At 47.2% G+C, this 22,334-nt stretch overlaps 2 protein-coding genes across 4 annotated transcripts in view; both read left to right on the top strand.

Annotated features, from left to right (window-relative positions):
* The window catches only part of LOC142572093 (arylsulfatase B-like), a 33,655-nt gene extending 17,818 nt beyond the window's left edge, over nt 1-15,837 (top strand). For all 3 annotated transcript variants that reach the window (XM_075680947.1, XM_075680945.1, XM_075680944.1), the window contains 3 exons: nt 9,283-9,409; nt 14,166-14,459; nt 15,484-15,837. In XM_075680947.1, the coding sequence (XP_075537062.1) occupies nt 9,283-9,409; nt 14,166-14,459; nt 15,484-15,815 (753 nt within the window). In that variant the 3' untranslated portion in view covers nt 15,816-15,837. The remainder of the gene's footprint in view (nt 1-9,282; nt 9,410-14,165; nt 14,460-15,483) is intronic.
* A 1,592-nt stretch (nt 15,838-17,429) lies between these two features.
* On the top strand, nt 17,430-21,645 carry LOC142572094 (arylsulfatase B-like). The gene is made up of 2 exons (XM_075680948.1): nt 17,430-17,713; nt 21,151-21,645. Exons 1-2 carry the CDS (start codon nt 17,495-17,497, stop codon nt 21,277-21,279), a joined length of 348 nt encoding a protein of 115 aa, XP_075537063.1. The 5' UTR covers nt 17,430-17,494; the 3' UTR covers nt 21,280-21,645.
* The last annotated feature ends 689 nt before the right edge of the window (nt 21,646-22,334 follow it).

The following is a 22,334-nucleotide window of genomic DNA, read 5'->3' as shown; positions in this document are numbered from 1 at the left end:
AGATTTGAGCTAGTCATTGCCGCTCCCCATCGCGCCTCTAGGTCATCCGGAAGGATTGCAATTCTCCTCTGAACTATTTCACAATCCCAGAGTATGTGCTCTAGGGTGGCTCCTCTATCACATAATTTACATTTCACATCAGGGTATAATTCTGAAAACATGCGGTTAAGATGTAGCGGGTTCGTCTAAGTTCTGACTTGAAGGCGCCTTTAGTCAGCCGCCTCGACTTTCTAAGCATTGAGTAATATCACTGACTAAGAAGAGTCTGTCCCTATCCTCCCGTTCCAACTCCTCCTCGGTCAGAGCCCCGTAATCGGGCGCGGTTAATGAGTCCTCGGGCAACAAGATGGGCAGACTAGTTAAGGATGTAGTGCATAAATATAAACATTCCAAGACATAGTTGGGAGCCGAGTTCTGGAGTGGAAACCCCGGAATTAGAATAATTGCGAAATCATTCAACGTATTCAAACTCCCGGAATGGAGTGGGAATGAAATAGATGGCACTAGTCTGGCAGATGGAATGGGAGTGGAATGGGATGGCGAAATTCAGGAACAGCCTTGAAATGGTATGGGCACGTAGTGATGATCTTAACCGAGACTACAAATCAGGCAATTTTGTCAAATTAGACTAAACTTCACTTGGCCAATTTATTACATTTCGCAATTTTTCTTTAATACAGCTTTCTCAGTATCTACGTATATAGGGGACTACCTCTGCCATGGGTTACAACGTCTTCGTTACAGCATTGAAGTACATTTAAAGACACCAACATTTTGTTGCGCGTAACCTTTTACTGTTTAGTTAATAGTTAGGCTGTCAAAATTATTCACTTTAACAAGAAAATGCTTGACCTACGACAAGAACATGCAGGCCAGAAACGACCTCGCCGCAAACGGTTGCACCCCGCACAATTCGACAGTGATTGGGGCAGTTTGCCTTTTTTTTTCGCACACTGCCAGCTATCCAGAAGGTGCAATCTGTGGGGATGCACGACTCTCACGCGTCCCCTGATATGCTGTTTTCCCCGCATGTCTCGCGTCTCCTGTAATCCGTCTCCTGTGAATTTACTCGAATGCCTCCGCGTAGCTTAGTGCCGCCGGCGTTCGGTCGGGTTGCAGCGCATTACGAGAGATGGCGTGAGTGTGGCGCTGCCAGCGCCACCTAAAGGCGGGGTTGGTCGAGCGCGACAAGGAGTAGGCTCTTCCTCTTTGGCTGGGGATCAGCAAGCGGCCTGGACTTTCCGCGCGTGCGCCGATCCAGGCTTCTGCGAGACCGTCTCGGGAGGCCTACGCCCGAATGAAAGAACACGATCGTTCGAACGCGCCACCGTTCACGTGACCGTAGGCACGAACGACCAGGCTTTAGTGTCCAACATGGGGCGAACATATACGCTTGCTATCCGGTCGTGGTGCGTCGGACTTCCTAGATTTGTCGAGCACTCATCGGCAAGTTCTATCGATAATTATTAGCTTGGCCATATATTGGTACATAAAAGGTGAAAAAATCCCTTTATGATCATCTGCACTATTGAATTGTCGTTCCTTTGTCCCAAAAGCATGGGTGAGGCCCGCACAAATCACAGGCGATCAGAGGGGTTTACTATAATATTGTGCCCGTTAATATGCCAGTGAATATGAAACAAAAAAGGGCAGCCCACTTCAGCGATTTTTCTCCGCTCTGAACCTATCTGCAGGGACAGCATCATTCTCCCACAGTGAATACTAATATCAATGTTCTTTGGCGGCTTTTCCCTCAAACAACTGCGCTCACGCACTACGGGGAACAAGGTGTACGAATTTTTTGTAGTTTGATTTACTCGAATGATTAGAGAGAGAGAGAGAGTGAACTTTAATGAGCACCAACAGTTCAGTCGGCTGGGCCTAGGCCTTCCACCATGGGACGTCGAGGTCTTGCCTCTTCGCCGCTTCGTAGGCCTGCTGGGTCGCTCAGAGTTGGTCGGCGAGATGGGAGCTACGCAAGGCGGCGTGCCATCTCGACGAGAGGGTCACGGGATTAAGGTCTGGGTATTGATGTTTGCACTCCCATAGCATGTGAGGGAGTGTTGCTGATTCAGTTTTACAGACCTTGTACGTCTGGCTCGGGCGGATGTCGGGGTATATAGTGTGATAGCGTGTGAGGGAGGGGTATGTATTCGTCTGTAACAGTCGAAGGGTGGTTGCCTGTGCTCTGTTTAACTTGCGGTGGGGGGTGGGGAAAGTTCGTGCGAGGTAAAATGACTTCACAAGGTCCTTGTATCATGTAAGACGGTCGCGTCCCGCGGGTGCACCTGCACCGTCTCCGGCACGGTTGACTAGTCCTCGTGCTACGGAGTGTGTAACCTCGTTGAGGTTGGTGAGGGGCGGGTGGACAACACCAGCGTGTGCTGGGATCTAGACGAGGGTGATTTGATTTTGAGACGAATACGGGGCTTGTCGTAAGATACGGAGTGATTGCTGAGAAATACGACCTTTGATGTAGTTGTTGATTGCTGCGCGAGAATCGCTCAGTATGGTGTGACAGGCTGGGTAAAGAGTGGCCAGGGCGATGGCCACTTCCTCGGCCGTCTCGGCATTTTTGGTAACGATGCTCGCAGCATGTCGGAGTAAGCCGCCTGCCGTGGTCACCGCCGCAAAGCGCCGTCCATCTTGGTATTCAGCTGCGTCGTCGAAGGTGACACCCGCGGTGTTCGCATAAGCTTTGATGAGGGAGGTAGCTCGTGCCTTCCTGCGTTCTTTGTTGTGGTCTGGGTGCATGTTTTTCGGAATAGGGTCGGCGTGTATCCATTGCTGAATGTCGCGTGATATTGGGTGTTTGTCTCCATGTTGACGGTGGCAGGTGATATTAAGCTTGTTTAGAATGCTGCGGCCCGTTTCCGGGAGGGTAAGCCGCTCTAGTTGAGATCGACGTTGGGCTTCGATTAACTCGTCTAGCGTGTTGTGGATACCTAATTGTAGTATAAGTTCCATGCTGGTGTGCTTGGGTAGTCCTAAGGGCTGCTCCTCTGATGATGATGTCCAGTTTAGTCTTTTCAGCTTTGTACCAGTTGAGAAAGAGCGCAACGTAAGTAATGTAACAGACGATAAAAGATTGGGCAAGGCGGATGAGGCTTTCTTCCTTCATACCCCCTTGTCGGTTGGTCACTCGTTTCAGCAGTCTGGATGTATTAGCGGTCTGTCGAAGGATCTTGGAGGTAGCCGTAGAGTTAGCTCCATTGGATTCTATGGTCATACCAAGAACGCGGATGCTAGGGATCACGGGTATAGGTGTGCCTTTCCTCAAGTTGAGCTCTATTTCCTCGTATTGGCGTTAATTCGTGGAGCCCCGCGGGGGGCGTCCAGGGAGTGTGGGGCGGTACAGGAGAAGCTCCGACTTTTCAGGGGAACAGCGGAGTCCCGTGCCTTCAAGGTAATTTTCTACGACGTCAATGGCGTCTTGTAGGGCAGTTTCGATTTGGCCGTCACTGCCCTTTGCAGCCCAGATAGTAATGTCGCCGGCGTATATGGTGTGTTCAATGCCGTCGAGTTTTTGTAGTCCTTGTGCTAATCCGAGCATAACCAGATTAAACAGTATTGGGGAAATGACAGAGCCGTGCGGTGTGCCCATGCTGCCGAGGGAGAGTTCCTCCGATCGAATGTCTCCGGCCGACAGGAAGGCCTTCCGATTGGAAAGAAAGTCTCTTACGTAGTTGTAAGTGCGTTCTCCAAGGTTGAGCAAGGAGATGCGTTCGAGGATGGTGGAGCGTCTTATGTTATCGAAGGCGCGCTCGAGGTCGAGGCCAAAGATCGCCTTCGTGTGACGGGATTTGCTATCTAGGATTTGATGCTGAAGTTGGAGCATAGCGTCTTGGGTGGAAAGATGCTGTCTAAAGCCAATTATCGAGGGGGGGTAAGCACATGTGTCTTAGAGGTGAGTGTTTACACGGGTTAGGAGTGCATGCCTACCTTGCCTACACATGAAGTTCGCGATATAGGCCGGAGATTGGCGAGGCTAGATGGCTTACCGGGTTTGGGGATGAGAATTACTTTGGCCGTTTTCCATGTCGGGGGAATGGATCCCTGGCGCCAGCAGTTGTTGATGTATTCGGTGAGGTGAGTTGTTGCACCGAGGGGTCATCTAGATTTCTTACTGTTTCATTCGTAACACCGTCTGGGCCTGGCGCCGAACGGCTGTTCAGCTTATGCAGGGCAGCATGAATCTCTGCCACGCTGAAATCTTCATCAAGGGCAGGGTTGGAGGTACCTGTGTATGGCCCGTGAGGTTGAGTGGGCCCAGATGGGATTTACTTTTGACATAAGCTGTTCTTAACGTGGTCCTGGCCATGCGTCTTGCTTTCTGTAAATAAAAGCTTGGTGAGGCGACGTTGTTGATATGAGCGGGTGGTGGTGCTATCAATCAAATGTTTGAGGATTTTCCACGAGTGGTGGTGGTGGAGTTGCCCGTCTAGAGAGTGACAGAGCTCTGTCCATTGCTGTTGACTTAGAACGCCGCAGTGTGCTTCAATTTCCTTGTTGAGAAGTGCGACCTTCCGTCTGAGTCTTCTATTGAGCCGTTGTCCCTTCCATCTAAAGAGGATGGATGATTTGGCCTCGATAAGGTGGGCGAGTCAACTGTCCATGCACTCAGTGGGGACATCTGTTGTGATAATGTGGGTGGCCAGTTTAGTATCAGACAGTAGATCACATGACCATGATTCTATGTCGGTAATGGGAGTGTCCGTCGTTGCTCTTACACGGCGTTTACGGAACGCATCCCAGTCCGTCCATGTAAAGTCCCTTGTTCTTCTCATAACGGCTGTTAGGTGTGGGAGACTAATTTCGATGATAGAGTGATCACTCCCGAGGTCGTGTTGGGTGTTGCGCCAATGAACGTTGCCTGTGTTTTTGGTGAAAGTGAGATCTGGTGTCGTGTCTCGTTCAATAGAGGTGCCGAGGCGAGTGGGGAAAGCTGGGTGAGTAATGAGTGTAAGCCCGAGATCATAGGAGTCTTGCCATAAGTTACGACCTGCAGCAGAGCTGTGTCTGTAACCCCGTCCTGTGTGCGGGAGATTGAAGTCACCTCCGATGATAAGGGGGCTGCTGCCTGCGATGTTAAGCGCCTTTTTGAAGAGGGTTAGTAATCGGCTATGGCGTTGATATGGAGTATTGTAGATATTCAGGATAAATATTCCTTCCTTTCATTTTCTGTGCGGGATGAGCTCAATGAAGAGGTGTTCGATGCGCCGATCGTTGAGATCGTGTTCGATTGCGGTAATTCTTTTCCGAACGAGTTTGGAGACTCCGTGTGGAGCGTTGTTCGCAGTGAAAGGTTGATATCCTGGAAGGTTGACCGGAGTACCGTGCGTTTCCTGGAGTAAGATTAAGTCGGGTTGACATGAAGTAGTACGGAGGTGTTGACGGAGAACGGGTTGTTTATGGAGGTAGCCTCGGCAATTCCACTGCCACAATGTTGTGTCAGTGTTAGTGTGGGCCATGATGAAGGATAGGGGATGCCACAGGAGGCAGGGTGGCGGCGACGGTTCCTGTGGTGTCCATGGCTACGGTTTGAGCGGTGGAAGTGGTTTGCGTGAAAAGCGTTTGAATATTAGCTTCCATGGCGGTGACTCTGTGCATAAGGGCGATTAGAGAATTCTGTAAAGTTTCCACCGTGCTTTGGAGTGTTACGAGCATATCCTTGACTTCGGAGAGTACTTGGCCCTGAGCTCCTTCTTGGAGGGCTCGCTTTTTTGGGGCTGGTCTTGAGAGTTCTTCGCTTTGGCTGTTGGTAGCGGGTTCTGAGGTGTGGGTTGGGTTTTGGGTTGTTTGAGGCTGTATACCTCCTGGGTAAGCTTTTGGATTAAATCACGCATAACTGCGTTTTCTTTCTTAAGGTGTTCGATATCTGTGTTGTCTGTGCTGGGTTTAGGCAGAGAAGGATTTTACGTGAACCTCTCGCTAGACACCCGTCAGGGCCTCTGTGAAGCTCACCTTTTCAGAGGTATATCTGGCTCCTGTAATCGACGTGGATCTTGATCTGCAACGACCTCGGTCCGACCTCGGTCTGGAGAGGGAGCGGAACCGGGACCTGTGCTTGGTCTCCATGGACGGGAAATCTTCTGATTGAAGGGCTGAATGCTGTGCTACTCGGCGTTCTCCGAGGCGTCTTCGTATAACGTACGGCGTTTTGTATCTGGCAGTACAAGCTTTATCCGCTGTGGGGTGGTGTCCACCGCACAACGTGCACTTGGGTGTACACTGCTGATCTTGATCTGGGTTGCGAGCTCCGCAGCCCCGGCCGATCCTGTTATTAGGGAACGGGCAAATGTCCATGCGGTGCCCGAGACGGCCGCAGTGGTAAAAGATATCGATCTGCTTGCGGTACAGGGAGCATAGGATTAGCGTTGCGCCATACCGAACCATGTATGGTACGTCAGGTCCATCGAAGGCAATGACGAAGATCGTGGTGGAACCGATTTGCTTTGCGGTCAGGGCTAGAGCATTACAATCATTTATGATGCTAGCGTCGACTTGTCTGACGTTATCGGTGAGAGGGATGCCTCTGATGACCCCTTTGGTAGTATTATCTGGGGCGGCTTCGTACGCGCTGACCTCGTTGGTTACCCCGTTGACTTGGATGGATTCTTACGTACCGCTCCGCATTTTGCGGGCTGGGCGTGCCGATCACCATGATGTTTTTCTGGTTGTTCGAGCAAATTGTGTCGTTTTGACTATCTTCTGAGCTAAGTTGCGTTGCTTGAATAATAGCTGCAGTCACTGTAGGGCTGCCGACCTTGGAAATATTGAGTGCTCCTTTGGGTCTGAGGATGATCTTGATCTCATTTGCTGGTAGTAGGAGCATGCGCCCGGCCTTGAGAACCTGAGGTCTAACTCGCTGCCTGGGTCTATAGCGAGAGCGAGAGTCTTGCGTCCTAGGTTGTTGTTCTTGGGATAGTTTTCGGCCCCGTTGCTCGTCTGGGCGACGGACGGTACACCGACGGGAACTGGGAACGGGCGGTACACCAGCCCATTTCGGCGGTTAACTCTTCTGGGGAAATATCTTTGCCACATACTTGGACTTCCACGCTTCGCAGATTTGGCCAGGTGCTTGTGCGTCGTAGCAGAGCTCGCATGGACACGCGCGGGAACGTGCCAGGTAGCCTGGTAGGCCGAGCACCTGGCGCACGCGCTTAGCCTTAGCGCGGCGACGGCGTGCTCGTAACACCAAAGTGGTCGCAGTCCCGGAAAAATAAATTTCCCACCTGATAACTTGGTATCTACAGAGTCCTGGTGGTCTCACGGTTCGAATGGTACAAAATTAGGGCTGGTATTCACAGAAAATCGCGGCGAAAACATTTCAAGAAGATAGAGCCGATGTGAACACAAGCTATGGACGCTGCACTTCCTCGAATGATTAATAATTAGAGATATTAAAGGCACCAACGCCGTGAAGAAATCAGAGGCCGCAAAGCGTGTTTGTTTTCGTGCGAAAAAATATACGTAACAGTATTTGTTATCGTTTTGCGACCTCAAAAACATATAATTCAAAAGTTAAATTACCAATACTGTTCATGCAGGATTTGCGTAACGTAACTCGGCACGGCGTAATGCCTCAGTGGAGATTAAAATGCGAAAGGTGGCACACGATTACTGAACTCGATCATATCCCCACGTCATGACATTTGCAATGACCGAGTATTGGGCCACCGTCGTAATGCTGACTCTTAAAACTTAAATGTAAGTTTCGCAACCACGCTATTTTATTTAAAATAAGTGTCCTCCAAGCTTCTTTCATTTCCTTCAAGATATTTGAAAGGTTTCCCTAAGCTGGCTGAGAGCATGTTTTCTCCTTACTTCCCGTGCTTTTATTGCCAAGATTGCGTGCTGGTACTCCGGAATAGCTATTGACTAAAAAGCCATGTCGTAGGCGTGACACACCAACAACTACAGAAGGGTGTTTGGACAACATTTTGCTGGGAGAGCATAAGCAGCTATCTAGCAGCATGGCGATGATGGGCACCATTTCTTTGTGCACGGTTACGGGTGGTTGCCGTTAAGTGCCGTTTAATGGTACTTTTGCGAAATGAAACTATGTAGTTTCTGTGACCGCCCACTGACCGACCTCGTTCTGCAGGAGTGGTGCGTACCATCAAAATTATCAACTGCAGCTTGTCGGAGGGTGAAATATTTATAACAGTGTCATTTTCACAGGTTATAAGATGTCGGTGGACGGGAAACTAATGCTTTGCACCTTTGCAATGCAGTTTCCAAAGCCATAGCTATCGTATGTTCACCTTCCGTCAGAGAAACGAAAGCACTCTTCGGAAGACCGAAGCTAACTCCAGGATGCCCGATCGGCCTTCTGTTGTACCTGCACAGCGAGAGACTTTCGACAATGCAGGCTACCTCTCGTCTTCGCCTTCCAAAGAATTCTTGCGCCAGTGTGTTGTGGGTGCGACATCAGGCACGCTCATTGTTCGGGGAATTACATCTGTAGAAGCTACTATGGTTTTGTCAATCGGTGTGCACAGCCTGTTCAACGATCACACCCTTTAAACAAAGTTAGCCTTACGTCATCTCTAGAGCGTTATAAGTTTTCTTTCCTAAACCTGCTGAGCACTGGAATAATCTTGAAGGCTTTATGCATGACTTATTTTTAATCAGTTTGTTAACCAAACCCCTATTCATATTTCAGTTTTCTTGTGTAGATTATAGATTCGCACTGTTTTATTTAAATCTGTACTGAGTACGGCTATGTCTGGCTTCGTAAAATGGCAGTATTTCTAAATATATAAATAAACATACTTAGCGAATACACCGAATGGCTTCGTCCTTTTGGACAAAGGCTGAAGCAAGGCTTAGCATATCGGTTCAAAAGCGAGAGATCCGTTATACTATGAAAGCCTTAAATCGAATGGCGAGATATATAAAATATTCGCACTTCCCTTACATTCTTCTGTCAAGAGTCTCTTCTATAGCTTTCTCATGTACCACAGCTACTTATATTACAGCGGACAGGATAACATAAGTCTGCTCCTTAATTTGCAGTGAGAGTATTATTTGGTATAAGTTGTAGCTCCAGTCATATCAGCGACGATGTTGCTTCGCACCAGAAATCTCCAAAATAGATAGTTAAAGCAGAGCTCTTTAATTAAGCAATGTGGTGTTTTGAAATGAAATACTGATGATTGGAAGCAATCGGCTAGGTGTTTGCGATTCCTAGGGCAACTTCTTTCGAAAGCAATAGGACCACCAGGTTGGCGTTTCCCAATACTTACTAACAACATTCTGTCATTTTATTTCTTCCAGCCATTTTTTGGCTACTTAAGCCACATGGCCCCACACGTGGGCCCAAATCAGGATCCTTTTCAAGCGCCTGAAGAGAATGTGAGACAATTTTCTTACATAGGTGACAAAGACAGGAGCCGCTACGCAGGTAAGCGAGAAAACAGAATAATGCTTAAGTTCAAGTAGCTTGTACATATTATTGTTATAAGTCCCAGCAAGAAAGAAGCGAAGGAGGGCTTGTAGCTTCAGAAATTTGCCAGAACTCAGAACGTCAGCAGTTAAACTTATCTATGCTTAAGAACAACAAAATTTAATGACTGATACTGAAAGCATTAAATGCATTGCAAAACTGCCAAAACGACGCTGTAACAGACGCTGTGACACCCGTGGCAGTCCTCTGGTGTCGCATGTGAACACGAAGCGTCTTTCGGGAGTCCTTCACTAACATTAGCTTTCCCTATATCGTGGAGTTACTGCGAGACCGGCGACCTACCACGTTCTAATTCTGTTTCGCTAATATTTAATGGATAGGTTGCGTGACTTAAAATCTAATAGTCCTTGATCGTGTGTCTTCCATAACCGTATTATTTGGCGTCATGCATGGCAATTTTCCTTGCCATAGATTCGTTTACTTCACTCATTTCTGCAGCGTCTCATTGTTGCCATAGATATCTTGAGTGCCTTTGACAAATACCTTTATGCAAGAGAAATTTCCCAACTTACATAGCAACGCTCCGAAGAGGAGAACGAAGCAGGTCATTAGAAGTAAGACAAAGGGGTCTGCACTATATACCAAGCTGTAGTATCTAACAGTTTGTGCATATTCATGCACATTGCCTTTTGGATTTCCCCCCCCCCCCAGCCCAATAAATAGCAAATAAACATTATGCACAAGACACCATTAGGAAAAAACACGAACGCCGACGGCATAAAAAAGATTAGAAACGCAAAAGACAGAACCAGAGACGTTTAAGCTCCCACAAATGGGCCTTATTCACTACTGGGGCAGCAGAAGTTCACAGGTAATATAAATCTATAAGAAGGTGGGGAAGACAGCGCGCATAAGCAATCAGTAAAATGCCGTCATTTCAGTATGTATGACGAACCCAGGTTAAGGCGTGCCGTAGGATTGCGCTCAGTGCCGATGATGCATGCATCCCGCCAATATAGGTATCATAATGACACATGTACGTATTACTTCTCCCGAAGACCGTCTTTCACCGGCTAATGAATGCTAAACGTTATTGATGTCTATCGCCCACTTCAAGACGCGCCTTTCTGTATCTGAAGTTTCTCGAATGTTATCGCTGGTTCGGTCCGCTGTCGATTGTTACCGAGCCTTGTGCAATATGATTGTATGCGCGACGCGAAATGTGTAGTACTTCGTGGAAACCGCGTGGCCAGCAGCGATTTCACTGGAACCTTCGACGAGTCATGTATAGAAGCCAATGTGCTTGACCCGCAGGTCAGATTCTCGACGATCGTCGACTTTGTTCGCCGCTGTCATTGTGCTTGAGTGTTACCTGTTTTGCTACCCACAAGTTCCCCCAATAAAGAGCTCAATTCCCAACTCAGTTTTGACTATGAGTCATTCTTCATGGTCGCTACGTAATAATATTCAGCAACATTAGCGTGTTCGAGAACTTCTTTCTCACGTTTGCTCGACCAAAAAAGACGCCAGAGAGAAATTTCGGAACATTTTGGTAAGGAATCTTGCGTCTAAATGCGTCTTTGTCAAGGTACAATGGAGGACGACGCGCTTTCTTCCCGTTTAACTGCCGCTCAAGCTTCCGTCCAAACTGGATTATAGCGGACGCGACAGAGTGTGTAATAGCTAAACGTCAGTTTTTTGTCATCACTGGTTGGCTCACGTCGCTGAGGGCGCACGTAACACAAGGCTCGCCGCTTCGCAGAATGTCTTCGGCACTCTGCCAATGGCATCACCGTCATCAACGGAAGCAGTACATGCGATATAGGCACACTCTGCGTATACGCCACCCAGCCGTAACCAAGGACTGTACTATAATGAACAATCAACACTAAAATAAATAGGCAGTAACAACGTGTCCATATCGTTAGTCCTAAATTCACCCCCTCCCCTTCCTGCGTTTCGCGCAGGGACGCCTCGCTCCCATTAGTAGGAACTGATCATGAGCAGACCTGCTGGTGAAGAAAAAAAAATATTTTCGCAGAAACATCTACAAAAGTCTAAAAAGGTTTAGTGAACACGTGCTTCGAACAGAGGACCTCCAGGTCACAAGCGCAATGCTAGCTTATCAACTTTTCTCTATAGACAATCTATAAACCGAGAGTAGACAAAAAGAAATAGAAACTTTATCTACTCTCGTCGATAGACAGGCTATAGACAAAGAATGGACAGAAGAAATTGAGATTGTATCGACTTTCATCTGTAGGAAATCTAAAGAGGAGAAATAGACAAGAAGAAACAAACACTTTATCCACTTTCTTCTATAGACCACCTATTTATTTCGGGTAGACAAAAAGAAACAGAAACTTTATCGACTCTCGTCTATATACAGTCTATAGACAATGAAAGGACAAGGGTAACTAGAGATTGTATTGAATTTCGTCGATAGACAAGACTAGAGCACCGTCCCGACCGATCATCGGCTCAGAAAGCAGTGAAAGCACTTTTGTGTTTTCTCAGAACTTCTGGTTTGCGCGAGCGGCTTTAACTCAAGTGCTGTCCGTACACGTATCCACACCTTCTCTCTCCCTTCTCTCTCTTCCCCTTCTCCCATCCGCCAGCGTAGGGTAGCCAACCAGACTATTGACTGGTTAACATCCCTGCCTTCCTGTATTCCTCTCTCTCTCTCTCTCTCTCTCTCTCTTTCTCTAGACAGTCTATAGAGGGGACATAGACAAAAAGAAACAAACATCTTATAGACTTTTTCTATAGTCCGTCTATAGAATGTGAATAGACAAAGATAAATAGAAACCTTATGCACTTTCGTCTATAGGCAGGCTATAGACTTTGTATCAACAACAGACCAAATCTATAGAAAGGCAAGGTCATCTATAAAAAGTATGTAGACTTTCTATAGACAGTCTAAACTCATTTTTGTAAGGGTGGCGCGGCGCCACGTGAGGCGACCGGAGAGCAGGCTATTGCGGAGTACTTATTTTCTGTCGCGTAGCGCAGCTCGGCTAAGGCCAAACGAAGCAAAGCGAACCCCCCTCCGTTGTGCTGTAGTAGCTAGGGAAAGACAGATATTGAGAAGTAAAATTTCCCAGATTTGTCTCACGCATCGCACGCATGAGCACGACGGTCGGGAGAACACGAGAAAGAAGGTCTCGTGCGACATCACGGAGTAAACGTGCATCGCGAAAGATGTGCTTTCTAGCACCGTCTGACGTTGGCAACTCAAGTGCAACACCAGAAGCGTCAGCGGCAGCTTAGCACAATCTGTCATGCTCGGTACAAATCCGGCTCAACAGATCTTGAAGTAGTACATACAGGTAAACCTATGAACTGCATAATCCAGTCGGCAAATTGGACGTACACTTCCGCAATGTTTATCCTAATGAAACAAATTACATCCATGATGCTCAGCCCACTTACGAGTTCTACCAGCCGGCTTTAAAGACTTCAAATAAACTGTAGAAAAAGCCGCAATCGGCTGTACGTCCTCTCTGCAATACAGCGGTAACTCACAAAGTATTTTTTCATTGCTTTTGAAGTGCAACGTCTTTGAGGTCGCTCAGGAGGGGCCGCTTGCTAAAACCGCATGTAAAGAAAACATGTAAGAAAACATGTTATAGCATTATTGTTTGTGCCATTGCAACCGTGATACCCCCGTTCCTTACTTTGGTATCGTTGTGAAGAGAAAAGAAGCCATTACTTGGTCATGGCTGTGTAGCGGGCTCCAATAGTGCTGTTGCCGTGTCCCGCATGATGCAATAGAAGCTGGATTTAGCCTCCCGCTAGACATTTAGAGAGGCATAGCTCTGCAGTACGTGCATCGATCCGAGCTGGAGGGGTCGCTTTTGCGTGAGCTCACTCAGCCATAGTGGGCATATCCGATCAAACTGAAACCTATACTCATCAGGAGTTTTAGCTAGGGCCTATAGGTGCGCAGCTGTTTTGTGAAATTTTACGCTTACTCGGTTAGGGCGCCCCCGCGTTTGACACGCAGGGTGCGAGAATGGCGTGAAGAAACTCGGGCAGCAAGACAGAGGGACATTGAAATCCTTTATTAATGCCGAACGTGTTCAACTCCATGGGGAGCGCAAGCACAGCAAATTGACGCAAGCGCAGGAGCCTACGAGTGTCCGGCTTGAGCGGCGCAGGGCAGCCTCTAGTGCCAACAATACAAGGGTCGTTTGTTTACCCTAGTGCCCAAACGCTCCCTGCACAACAAACGGGAGTCCTACGAATAGGAAGCGAGCATGATTAGACCGTGAAACCCATACTAGAAATAGAGAGACAAATAGGAAGTGGTAACGGAGGCTCACGAAGGTTTCGCCCAGTTGGCTACACCACACGTGGGAAGGGAGAAAGAAAAATAAGAATTAAGAAGAGAAGGAGATAAAGAGTCATCGCGCACGCACTCGCAGATGAAAGTTCACTCACGTATATGGTCGCTCGTGATGAATGTTCACTCACAAGCGCTCATCTAGAGCGGTGTCTTCGAAAAGCCCATTAGAACTTTGGTGGCCTTGTGCATACTAGGGGCCTTCGGCCAGAGTGCCAGCATTTTAGCTCCCGTGAACTGTCTGTCCTAGTGCCCACACACCCTCTCTGTGCACAACGGCTGCGTCCCTGACACAGCCTACGAAATGTTCTGAGCTTTACTTTTGTTTGTCTGTGTGCGTGCGTGCGTGCGTGCGTGCGTGCGTACGTGCGTGCGTGTCGATGAGTGACTTGCGTTTGTTTCATTCAGGCATGGTACAGGCATTGGACGAGTCGGTGGGGGCCGTGGTGGACGCCCTCTATAGGGCCGGCATGCTGAATGACACCATCATCGTGTTCAGCTCGGACAACGGTGCGGCTCTCTTTGGCGAAGACTTAAACGGCAGCAGCAGCTGGCCACTCCGTGGATGCAAATCCACTCTCTGGGAAGGCGGGATACGCGCCCCGGCATTTATCTGGAGCGCGCGACTCAAGAAGCGGCGTCGGGCTTCTCGTCAGATGATGCACATCGTCGACTGGTTGCCCACGCTCTACTCAGCTGCCGGTGAGCGCTCTGCCGACCATGTATAACACGTGAGGCGATGGAATTCGCAAGGCTTGTCGACCCTTCTACGTGGAGTGTTGACTTGAAGAATGCCAGCTATGTTAATATTAAAACCATGGCAAGGCGATGGTGACGTGTGCCGCACTTATTTGACTATTTTATCCCGCCATCCTCAAACCCAGTGGCACTCTTGCAATGATGATCATCGAGATCGGTACTTACAAGACACTTATCATGTAAGTGTCATCCATGAGTGGCCGTGACCGCGGCGATAGTTTCATTAACAAGCCGATCTATATAAAGAATGCTACGCGCCAAGCGCCAGCCTATGAAGAACTGCTCTTGCGGAGCAGGAGTTTAGTCATTACGGACCTTGTATGCATTAGAATAGAGAATAAAAAGTATGTGCTTCAGCGACAAAATAACGAGAACAAAAAAGAAAGTGCTGAAAAACGCTTTATTTGACGCACAAGTTGGAAAATTAGGGGGAAGCAACCATAGCTGCTCCGTGTATTTCTCCACGTCCAAAACAAGTCGCAAGTAGCGAAATTGTGCTCCAGGAACACAGTAAGAGTGCGTTGGTCGATGGCGACAAAGAAATGCGCCACCTCGAGGACTTCGTTGTCAGCATCATCATAAGCAAGCGGTACAAAAGATACTGCGCAAACAAGGTTGCTTGTGCATGCCTTGAGAACTATAGCCAATTAACCTCAGAGAAGGAAAACGCATAAAAGCATAATTCTGTGACCAAAAAAAATGGTGGGAAAGAAGACCGCCTCTCAATTAATTTATTCTTAGTTCTCATATATATAGTTAACTGTAACGCCACAACCTGCAACATATATAGGCCTCGCACGCACCGGGTAACAAACGCTCTAAGAGAATCGCTGCATCGTGCCGCTATAATAAGCTTGATTTTCGTTGTAGGGACTCCACGGTATAGCGTGGCTGTCTCCTTGAGGTGTGACGAGAGTGAACTTACGCGGAATGTAACGAAACGTGCATTTTGTGGTCGCGCTTCCAGGTGGAAGCGTCTCGTGCCTAGGCCCAATGGATGGCATCAACATGTGGCAAGCGCTGTCAGAAGCCACCGCCTGGCCCCGCCAGGAGATACTGCACAACATCGACCCGCAGTCTGCTGCCATGGCGCTGAGAGTGGGCAGCTACAAGCTACTGGTTCAGGCACCCAGAAACGACAGCAAGAACAAGGACAATCGCAACCCGGCAAAAGGCGCTGATCAACCAGTGGACGACTTGGTGCGGCTACGAGCGAGTTCAAGGCATGCTTTGATTACTTTTACCATTAGAACGGTAATGTATTTAACCGTTAAGCAAAGCATACAGTGCTGTACCTGATTACAAATGAAACTTGTTTCATGGATTATTCCCTTTAATTTGCAGCTAATGCCCATCAATCCACTTTAATATATCAGGGCGACAACGCCGGCCTTTGTCATACCCGCGAGATGAAGCACCTTTTCTTTTCCTGTACGTGATGACGTCGTTATTTATTTTAAGAGGTTTCTAGTTTGGGAAATTTGAGATATTCATGAATGTGCTTCTTATTAGCTGGGCTTTTCCCATGGAAATTAAAAGTAACTAGTTCCGTAAATCTTTACCATACACTCACCAAATGCCTAGCAAGCATTACAACGAGTTATCAAAGATTTCTAGATTTGACAAGATAAAATGCGATTTCAAGAAATCTGAACAAATTAATATCATATTTGCGGCTGTCGCCTCAGCATGTTGGTCTACAATGCAGAAGACTCTCTTATCCCGGGGAGGGTGGGGAAGGAGGCTGACGTCGAAACTGCACTGTTATAAGGAACAGTCAAAAAGTAAAAAATGAACTACTAAAGGGTCGTTTAACACTGTGTATATGTTTCTGTATAACGTATAAGCTGCAATTTTTTTTGGCACTGATATCCGATGAGCAGGATGTTGAAGGGGTGTACTACCACTGCTTCTCGGTTCTTAACCTGACATGCCTGATAATCTAATTGCTCACCAAAATACAAAACGCAAGACTGTCATTTTATTGGGTACGTCAGACTCAATATACAACTTACTATTAACGTGCTGAAAAATCTGTATGATTGGATGTATTTTTCTTATTTTCCTCACAATATGTTTTCTTCTTTCTGGTAGTACTAAATAGGCTTAAAACAAGTAAAATGTCCAGTTGATGTCAGATAGATCAGGACAGCTAGAGCAAATTACCATCGTGACAATGCACACGACTAGTCTCGGGGCGTCTTTTGTGAGCGCTATGATCGTCAGTAATTATCTTGTGCAACCCTTCGGCACCACCTTTTGCATCATCTTCACAGCGGTGCTCACAGAAATATGCAACACGAGTACTGAATAGCGTAATCAGGCGTCATTTGTATGAAGAAAGAAGCACATGCTATTAGACGTATTTACAGTTTTCATTGCTGCCATAAGCCAACATTTTCTGCTCCAGGTTTTAAATAATGGAATGAAACATAAAAACGAAGAAAGACAGCCTGCGGACGAAAGTTTATATGATGCCAACAGTTTTCTTCTAAAGTGTTAATTCTTTTTCTCATTGTTATCGATAAAAAAAAGTATTGTTGAGATAGGTCAGTTCTCCAAGCCTCGGTGGTCATCGAATACAGACACGTGAGTGCGTGAGCACGAGGTGGCATAACTTCTGTTGGCACAGTGAATGCTTTATGCCACTTCGTTTTTCTTGCCGCCCGATTTTCTATAGCTTTACCAGTTTTGCCATATGGCTTAAACAGGAGACCAATAAATGTTGGCCTTTAAGAGCAGACGCAGTGAAGCTGCAATCGTTCACTACTAATACAAGGATGGAAGGAAAGAGAAAAGCAGGAGGCAGGAAGGTTAAGCTGAATAACATCCGGTAGGCTGCCCTACACCGGGAGAATGGGAAAAGGGAAAACAAGAAGGAAATTAGCGGTGAGTTCGCTGACGCGTGTGGGCTAATAGTAATTGCACTAATAGTCACAGACGTTCACACAAGCCCATCGTCCTCAAGAAGCACAAAAATGCCATCACCGTTTTATGGGCCCAACCGCAGGGCTGCAAAGGTGTTAGGGCCACTGTACGGTCCCCTCCGCCACGAAACTGACAAGAACTGGACGCGGGAGGCGACAGTGTACTGCGGGCCTGCTGCCGGCATAACACCCCCAGGGAAGTCTCCCTACCTGTTCGACATTGAGCGGGACCCCTGCGAGACGCGCAACCTGGCCACATCGCACAAAAGGGTGAGTTCTTTATGACAACGTGTTTTTGAGCGCAATCAAGCGGGAACGCAAGAAATAAAATGTTTCCGCAAGCTTACTATGGCTTAGAAGCGGGTGTTTAGGCAGTCCAAACCCGGGACCATCCGCACCCACTTCTAAAGGGAGGGGGCCTTTTCTGGGCCTTTTCAGATAAATATTTAGCCATTTAGTGAAGAAATGATGTCGTACTTGCCAGAAAATAACGAGCAAGCAATGGCAAGTTTCACGGTGTGGTTCATGATTATCATGGGGGTTTAACGTTCAGTAAAGCTGTTGAGGTTGCCAATTTGGTCCACAGCGGCAGGTGTAAGTTAGTACATATTTTGGTACGCCCTGTTGTACCAGCATTTCTGACATTCTTGGAAGGCTTAACATCCTTCGAAGTTTATATGCACGGGTTCCTTGTTATCTCAAGACACAAGCGTATTTGGCTTGCAAATAATGAAACCCGCGTGTAAGCACCCTCTCGCTGTCCCTTTCGAGTAAGGACGTTGCCCGTACTACAAACAAAGATATGCTAGCAAGAATAACTATTTGGTTACATTTACCTCTGGAACGTCTTAGTTTCTGCGTCTGTCATTGAGTTCGTTGTGCTTCTCCTACAATCAATTTTGCATTAACTTGTGTGTGGCGACACTACTGCCTCAAGCGAGGATGCCCAGGTCAGTCGCTGTAACATCACGACAGAATGAAAAGAATGTCTCTAGCTGGCAGGGACTTCAGTGAGCGTTGACGGTTCCACGAGTTATACATTTCCGCGACTTTCTCGCCCAGCCTCGACGAAGGAATTCGGACCTCGGTGAAGCCATCAAATAGCTAAGCTTTACTACTCAGGTCCAAGAAGTGTCACACTCATTTGTTTGGAAATGCTGCTGCCGGTCTGCGAGCTTTGTCAAGTTTGTCCTCCGTGGCGCATTTTCTCCGCGCTAAAGAGACTCCACGTGCTGACCCCGTGTGCGGTGGGCGTTCTGGTGAGCGTTTACACGAGCTAATACTGCAGTGCGTCTATAGTTTTACTGCAAATATATGAGGTTGCCATTAAAAGAGGTGTGCAAGTTATTACGTCACTCAGCAGTCTCTTCAAAATGCGTGACACCTTGTGCGCAGGTTTGTGCGCGTGCTGTAAATGTCTGCTCATCGCCTGTAGACTGCAGCGACGAGCACACGCGACAGTTTCTGGCTGAGGAAGCTTTGACCTCGCGACAACTACTTAAATAACATTACCACTAGCTTATCCCCAAATACATATTCTATCTACATGACTCCATGCACTCAGTCCATGACGAGATTACTTCCAGAGTAAGGTATAGACATTACGCTCGCTATCTCACATGGAGCAGGGGATAATAGAGAGAAAGTTCACGCACCCGTCAATATGTTCGCAGGAGCCGACTAACTCATTAAACATTTGTTTTCTCAAGAACTGCAAAGTTTGGAGGCTTCGAGAGAAAGGCATGAGTATACAGCACGTAATAGTTGAACACCACCATGCCCATCCCAGTTAAAATTAAATTATGGGGTTTCACGTGCCAAAACCAGTTTATGATTATGAGGCACGCCGCAGTGGAGGACTCCGGAAATTTCGACCACCTGGGGTCCTTTAACGTGCACCTAAATCTATGTACACGAGTGTTTTAGCATTTAATGCGGCCGCCTTGGCCGGAATTCGATACTGCGATCTCGTATGCCCATCCCAGTACCGCCGTAATTGATTTACTTGCTTGATTCAACAATTTTCACTCAAGAACTGCACCACTCTCAAGAGCTCAATTATGCTCAGCGCGCAAGAAAGCCACCTCGGCTTTGCTATGTGGCCGCACAAGGAGTGAGCAGAAATGTCCCATTCTTTTGACGAAAAAATAAACTGCAGTAAAAAGACTTCTCCGGATCCGCGTATTCTAGAGAGTAATGGCAAATATTCATGAAAATCTGTGTACTCGGCTACACTGGTGGCGGCACCTTAGAGTGTGCCTTTTCTATTTTCTCTCTTCCGTTCTCTCTCATGATATAGCAGTTCTGGCTGTCCTAGATAATTCTGGTACAAGGTATGCAACTTCACCATAGTCTGTCCCAAGGAGTTACCTTCGTTGTAACCTATTCGCATGCTGCCGGCAAAAAGTCTTCCGCTGCAATAATTAGCCAGTCTCCGAAGAGAAATGTCCGATGCAGTCTTCATTACAAAAGAAACACTTACATTACACGCAGGACAATCGCCGCGTACATTGATTTATTTCTCGCCTACAAGCCGAAAATCATGTCTAGCCCAATATCCTAAAACATTTCAAGCCGCCACTTCACGGCCGTGGTGTACAGCTCCGGACATTGCCGCTGCACTCGCCTGTAGCGAGTGAGCGCTTTGTTCTCGCTACTGAAGAAGACAAAACTGCGCCTCTTGTATGCTATTCTATCAGTCGCTAGGATAAGTGCGGGAATCCATGGTTCCTCTTGCTAACTGTGCCTACTGCTCTGTTCTCAATGCAGCTCCCTTCACATGGATACTTGAAAAAAAAAACGAGGGTCCCTGTTCTCTCCTGTTTTGACTGAGCACGTGTGGTGGGCGAGTTGGCTCTACGTGATTACAACGAAGGCGTCAAACTGTTGTTAGTGCGCCTACGTGGTTGTCCCGTGTCGCCTTCCTTCGTCCGTTGTTTTGTTTGGCGCCTTCGTTGTAATCCTCTCTTGAGCTCAACCCACTGCTTGGTGCTCGTGTTTCCAATTCATCCAGTAACACTCCCTCTTTCTTTTATATTCTGATGGTCCAGCATCTCCTGGAAGCATCTGCGAAGTCGCCTGTTAGCATATCGTTCGTAGCATGTATTTCCGAGTAGCGAAAGAAGCACCTGGCAATAATGAACTTAATTCTCTATTTTACAGGATTTGCTGCCACTTGCTTCACTAGGCTAAAGAACAAATATTGCCCTCCTATTGCGGTCATGTGACATAATAGGAAAATTTCAATCGGGTGAGACGACGACAGCCTCCACAATTGCTGAAGTTGCGGCGCAACGGCCTTTCTTGCTTTGGGTTACAACGGACAAACGAACAGACTGACAGCGTTGAAGACTGCTGGCTGCTTACATGGCGACAACTGTGGCCCAGTGGGATATAGAGCGCCCTGCTCAGCTGCGGGCCGTACTTGGTTCGTGCCACGCCACCAGCCACCGACTAATTGATATGACGGGTATAAGTAGCTTTAGGCTTTTTAGAGGTGTGCTGCCAGCAAGAGGTTTCACACAAACAGCTACGTTTAAGTTTTCAAGAACGTAAACATACACAAAAGCAACTCGCAGAAAACGTCTGTGCCTAGGATTTTCCCACGTTTAGGGCGTATTGCCTGTAGAATGAAGCATAGAAACGTGGCTCCCATGTCAGGTCGTGTAAATTCCACGATAACGTTTCATTCTCTTCTCTCCCGTCAGGTGCTGCGCTCTCTCTACAAGAAGCTGAGCGCCTACATGCAGCAAATGGTACCTCCACGGACACAACCGGTGGACCCACGTTCGTATCCGGAGAACTTCGGTGGTGTTTGGTCTCCCTGGCTTGATTAGAAACTCGGTCAACTATGCGCAACGATTCGAGATTTCCCACGCGACGACATATCCGGGAGATGCGTAGCGTGACACGTGTCTTTTTTTTTTCTTACAATAACCTGCTATACTCATGAAATACCGCCGCCCGCACGAGGTACGAAGACTAGTCAAGGCGAGAACACTGCCTATAAGCTCAAACACCCCTGTAAAGTTGCAAGCGCTAAAGCGTTCCTTCAGCCATCTGTGACACTGTCTCTTACACGTGTGTCGTGCTGCATTTCAGCGGCATGCAATACCGACTCACCTTCCATTCTGTCTGCCTGAGTATTTCAGTTCATGACAAAAGTTTGTATTTTTTCGCAATAAAGCTGTCCACTCTCCATATTTATTTATTTATTTATTTATTTATTTATTTATTTATTTATTTATTTATTTATTTATTTGCGATATTGTCGCGCCCTGCTCTACACCAGCACAAATGATTTTCTCGAAAGTACTTATGGCTATAGTTACTGGAAACTAACTTTGGCTCTTATAAGATAAAATTAGGCTTCAAGAGCCTAGCATCAGCAAAGCTACGAATATATAAATAAACCAATGAAAAAATAGAATATCAGACAAAAATAGAGAGCGAGAAAGAAAGAAGGAATAAAAAAGGGAAAGAAAGACTAGTGAAATTTTGACGCTGCCACCGGTGCAGGAGTCGGAAGAAATCGGAAGAATGCGGCTGTCGCAAGAAATTTTGACATGTCGTGGTTGGCTTGCCACTTCATTTCGTGTAAGCACGTAAAGGAGACAATGCTACCGACTAAGATTCGAAGAAGCATCTTTATCCAATGGGACTGACTATTTGTCCATTTGCCTAGCAAAGAAACAGCCATGTAGGGCTATTATTAGGTTTCGATCTGAAAATAAACAAAGAGCGAGGACAACTTCTAAACTGCGTACTTTATAAGAATAAGTCACAACCAAGGGGCGCATATATTACAGTCAATGTAGCATTGCTTGGCATCAGCCAGTTAAATGAAACCTTCGGGATTAAACTGCAATTATAGCGAAGCAGCAATGCTAGC

This window comes from Dermacentor variabilis, chromosome 2 (assembly GCF_050947875.1).
Source record: "Dermacentor variabilis isolate Ectoservices chromosome 2, ASM5094787v1, whole genome shotgun sequence".
Classification (NCBI taxonomy): Eukaryota; Metazoa; Arthropoda; class Arachnida; order Ixodida; family Ixodidae; genus Dermacentor; species Dermacentor variabilis.
Note: the sequence above shows the minus strand (reverse complement) of the source record. Positions and strands in the feature narration are given on the sequence as shown.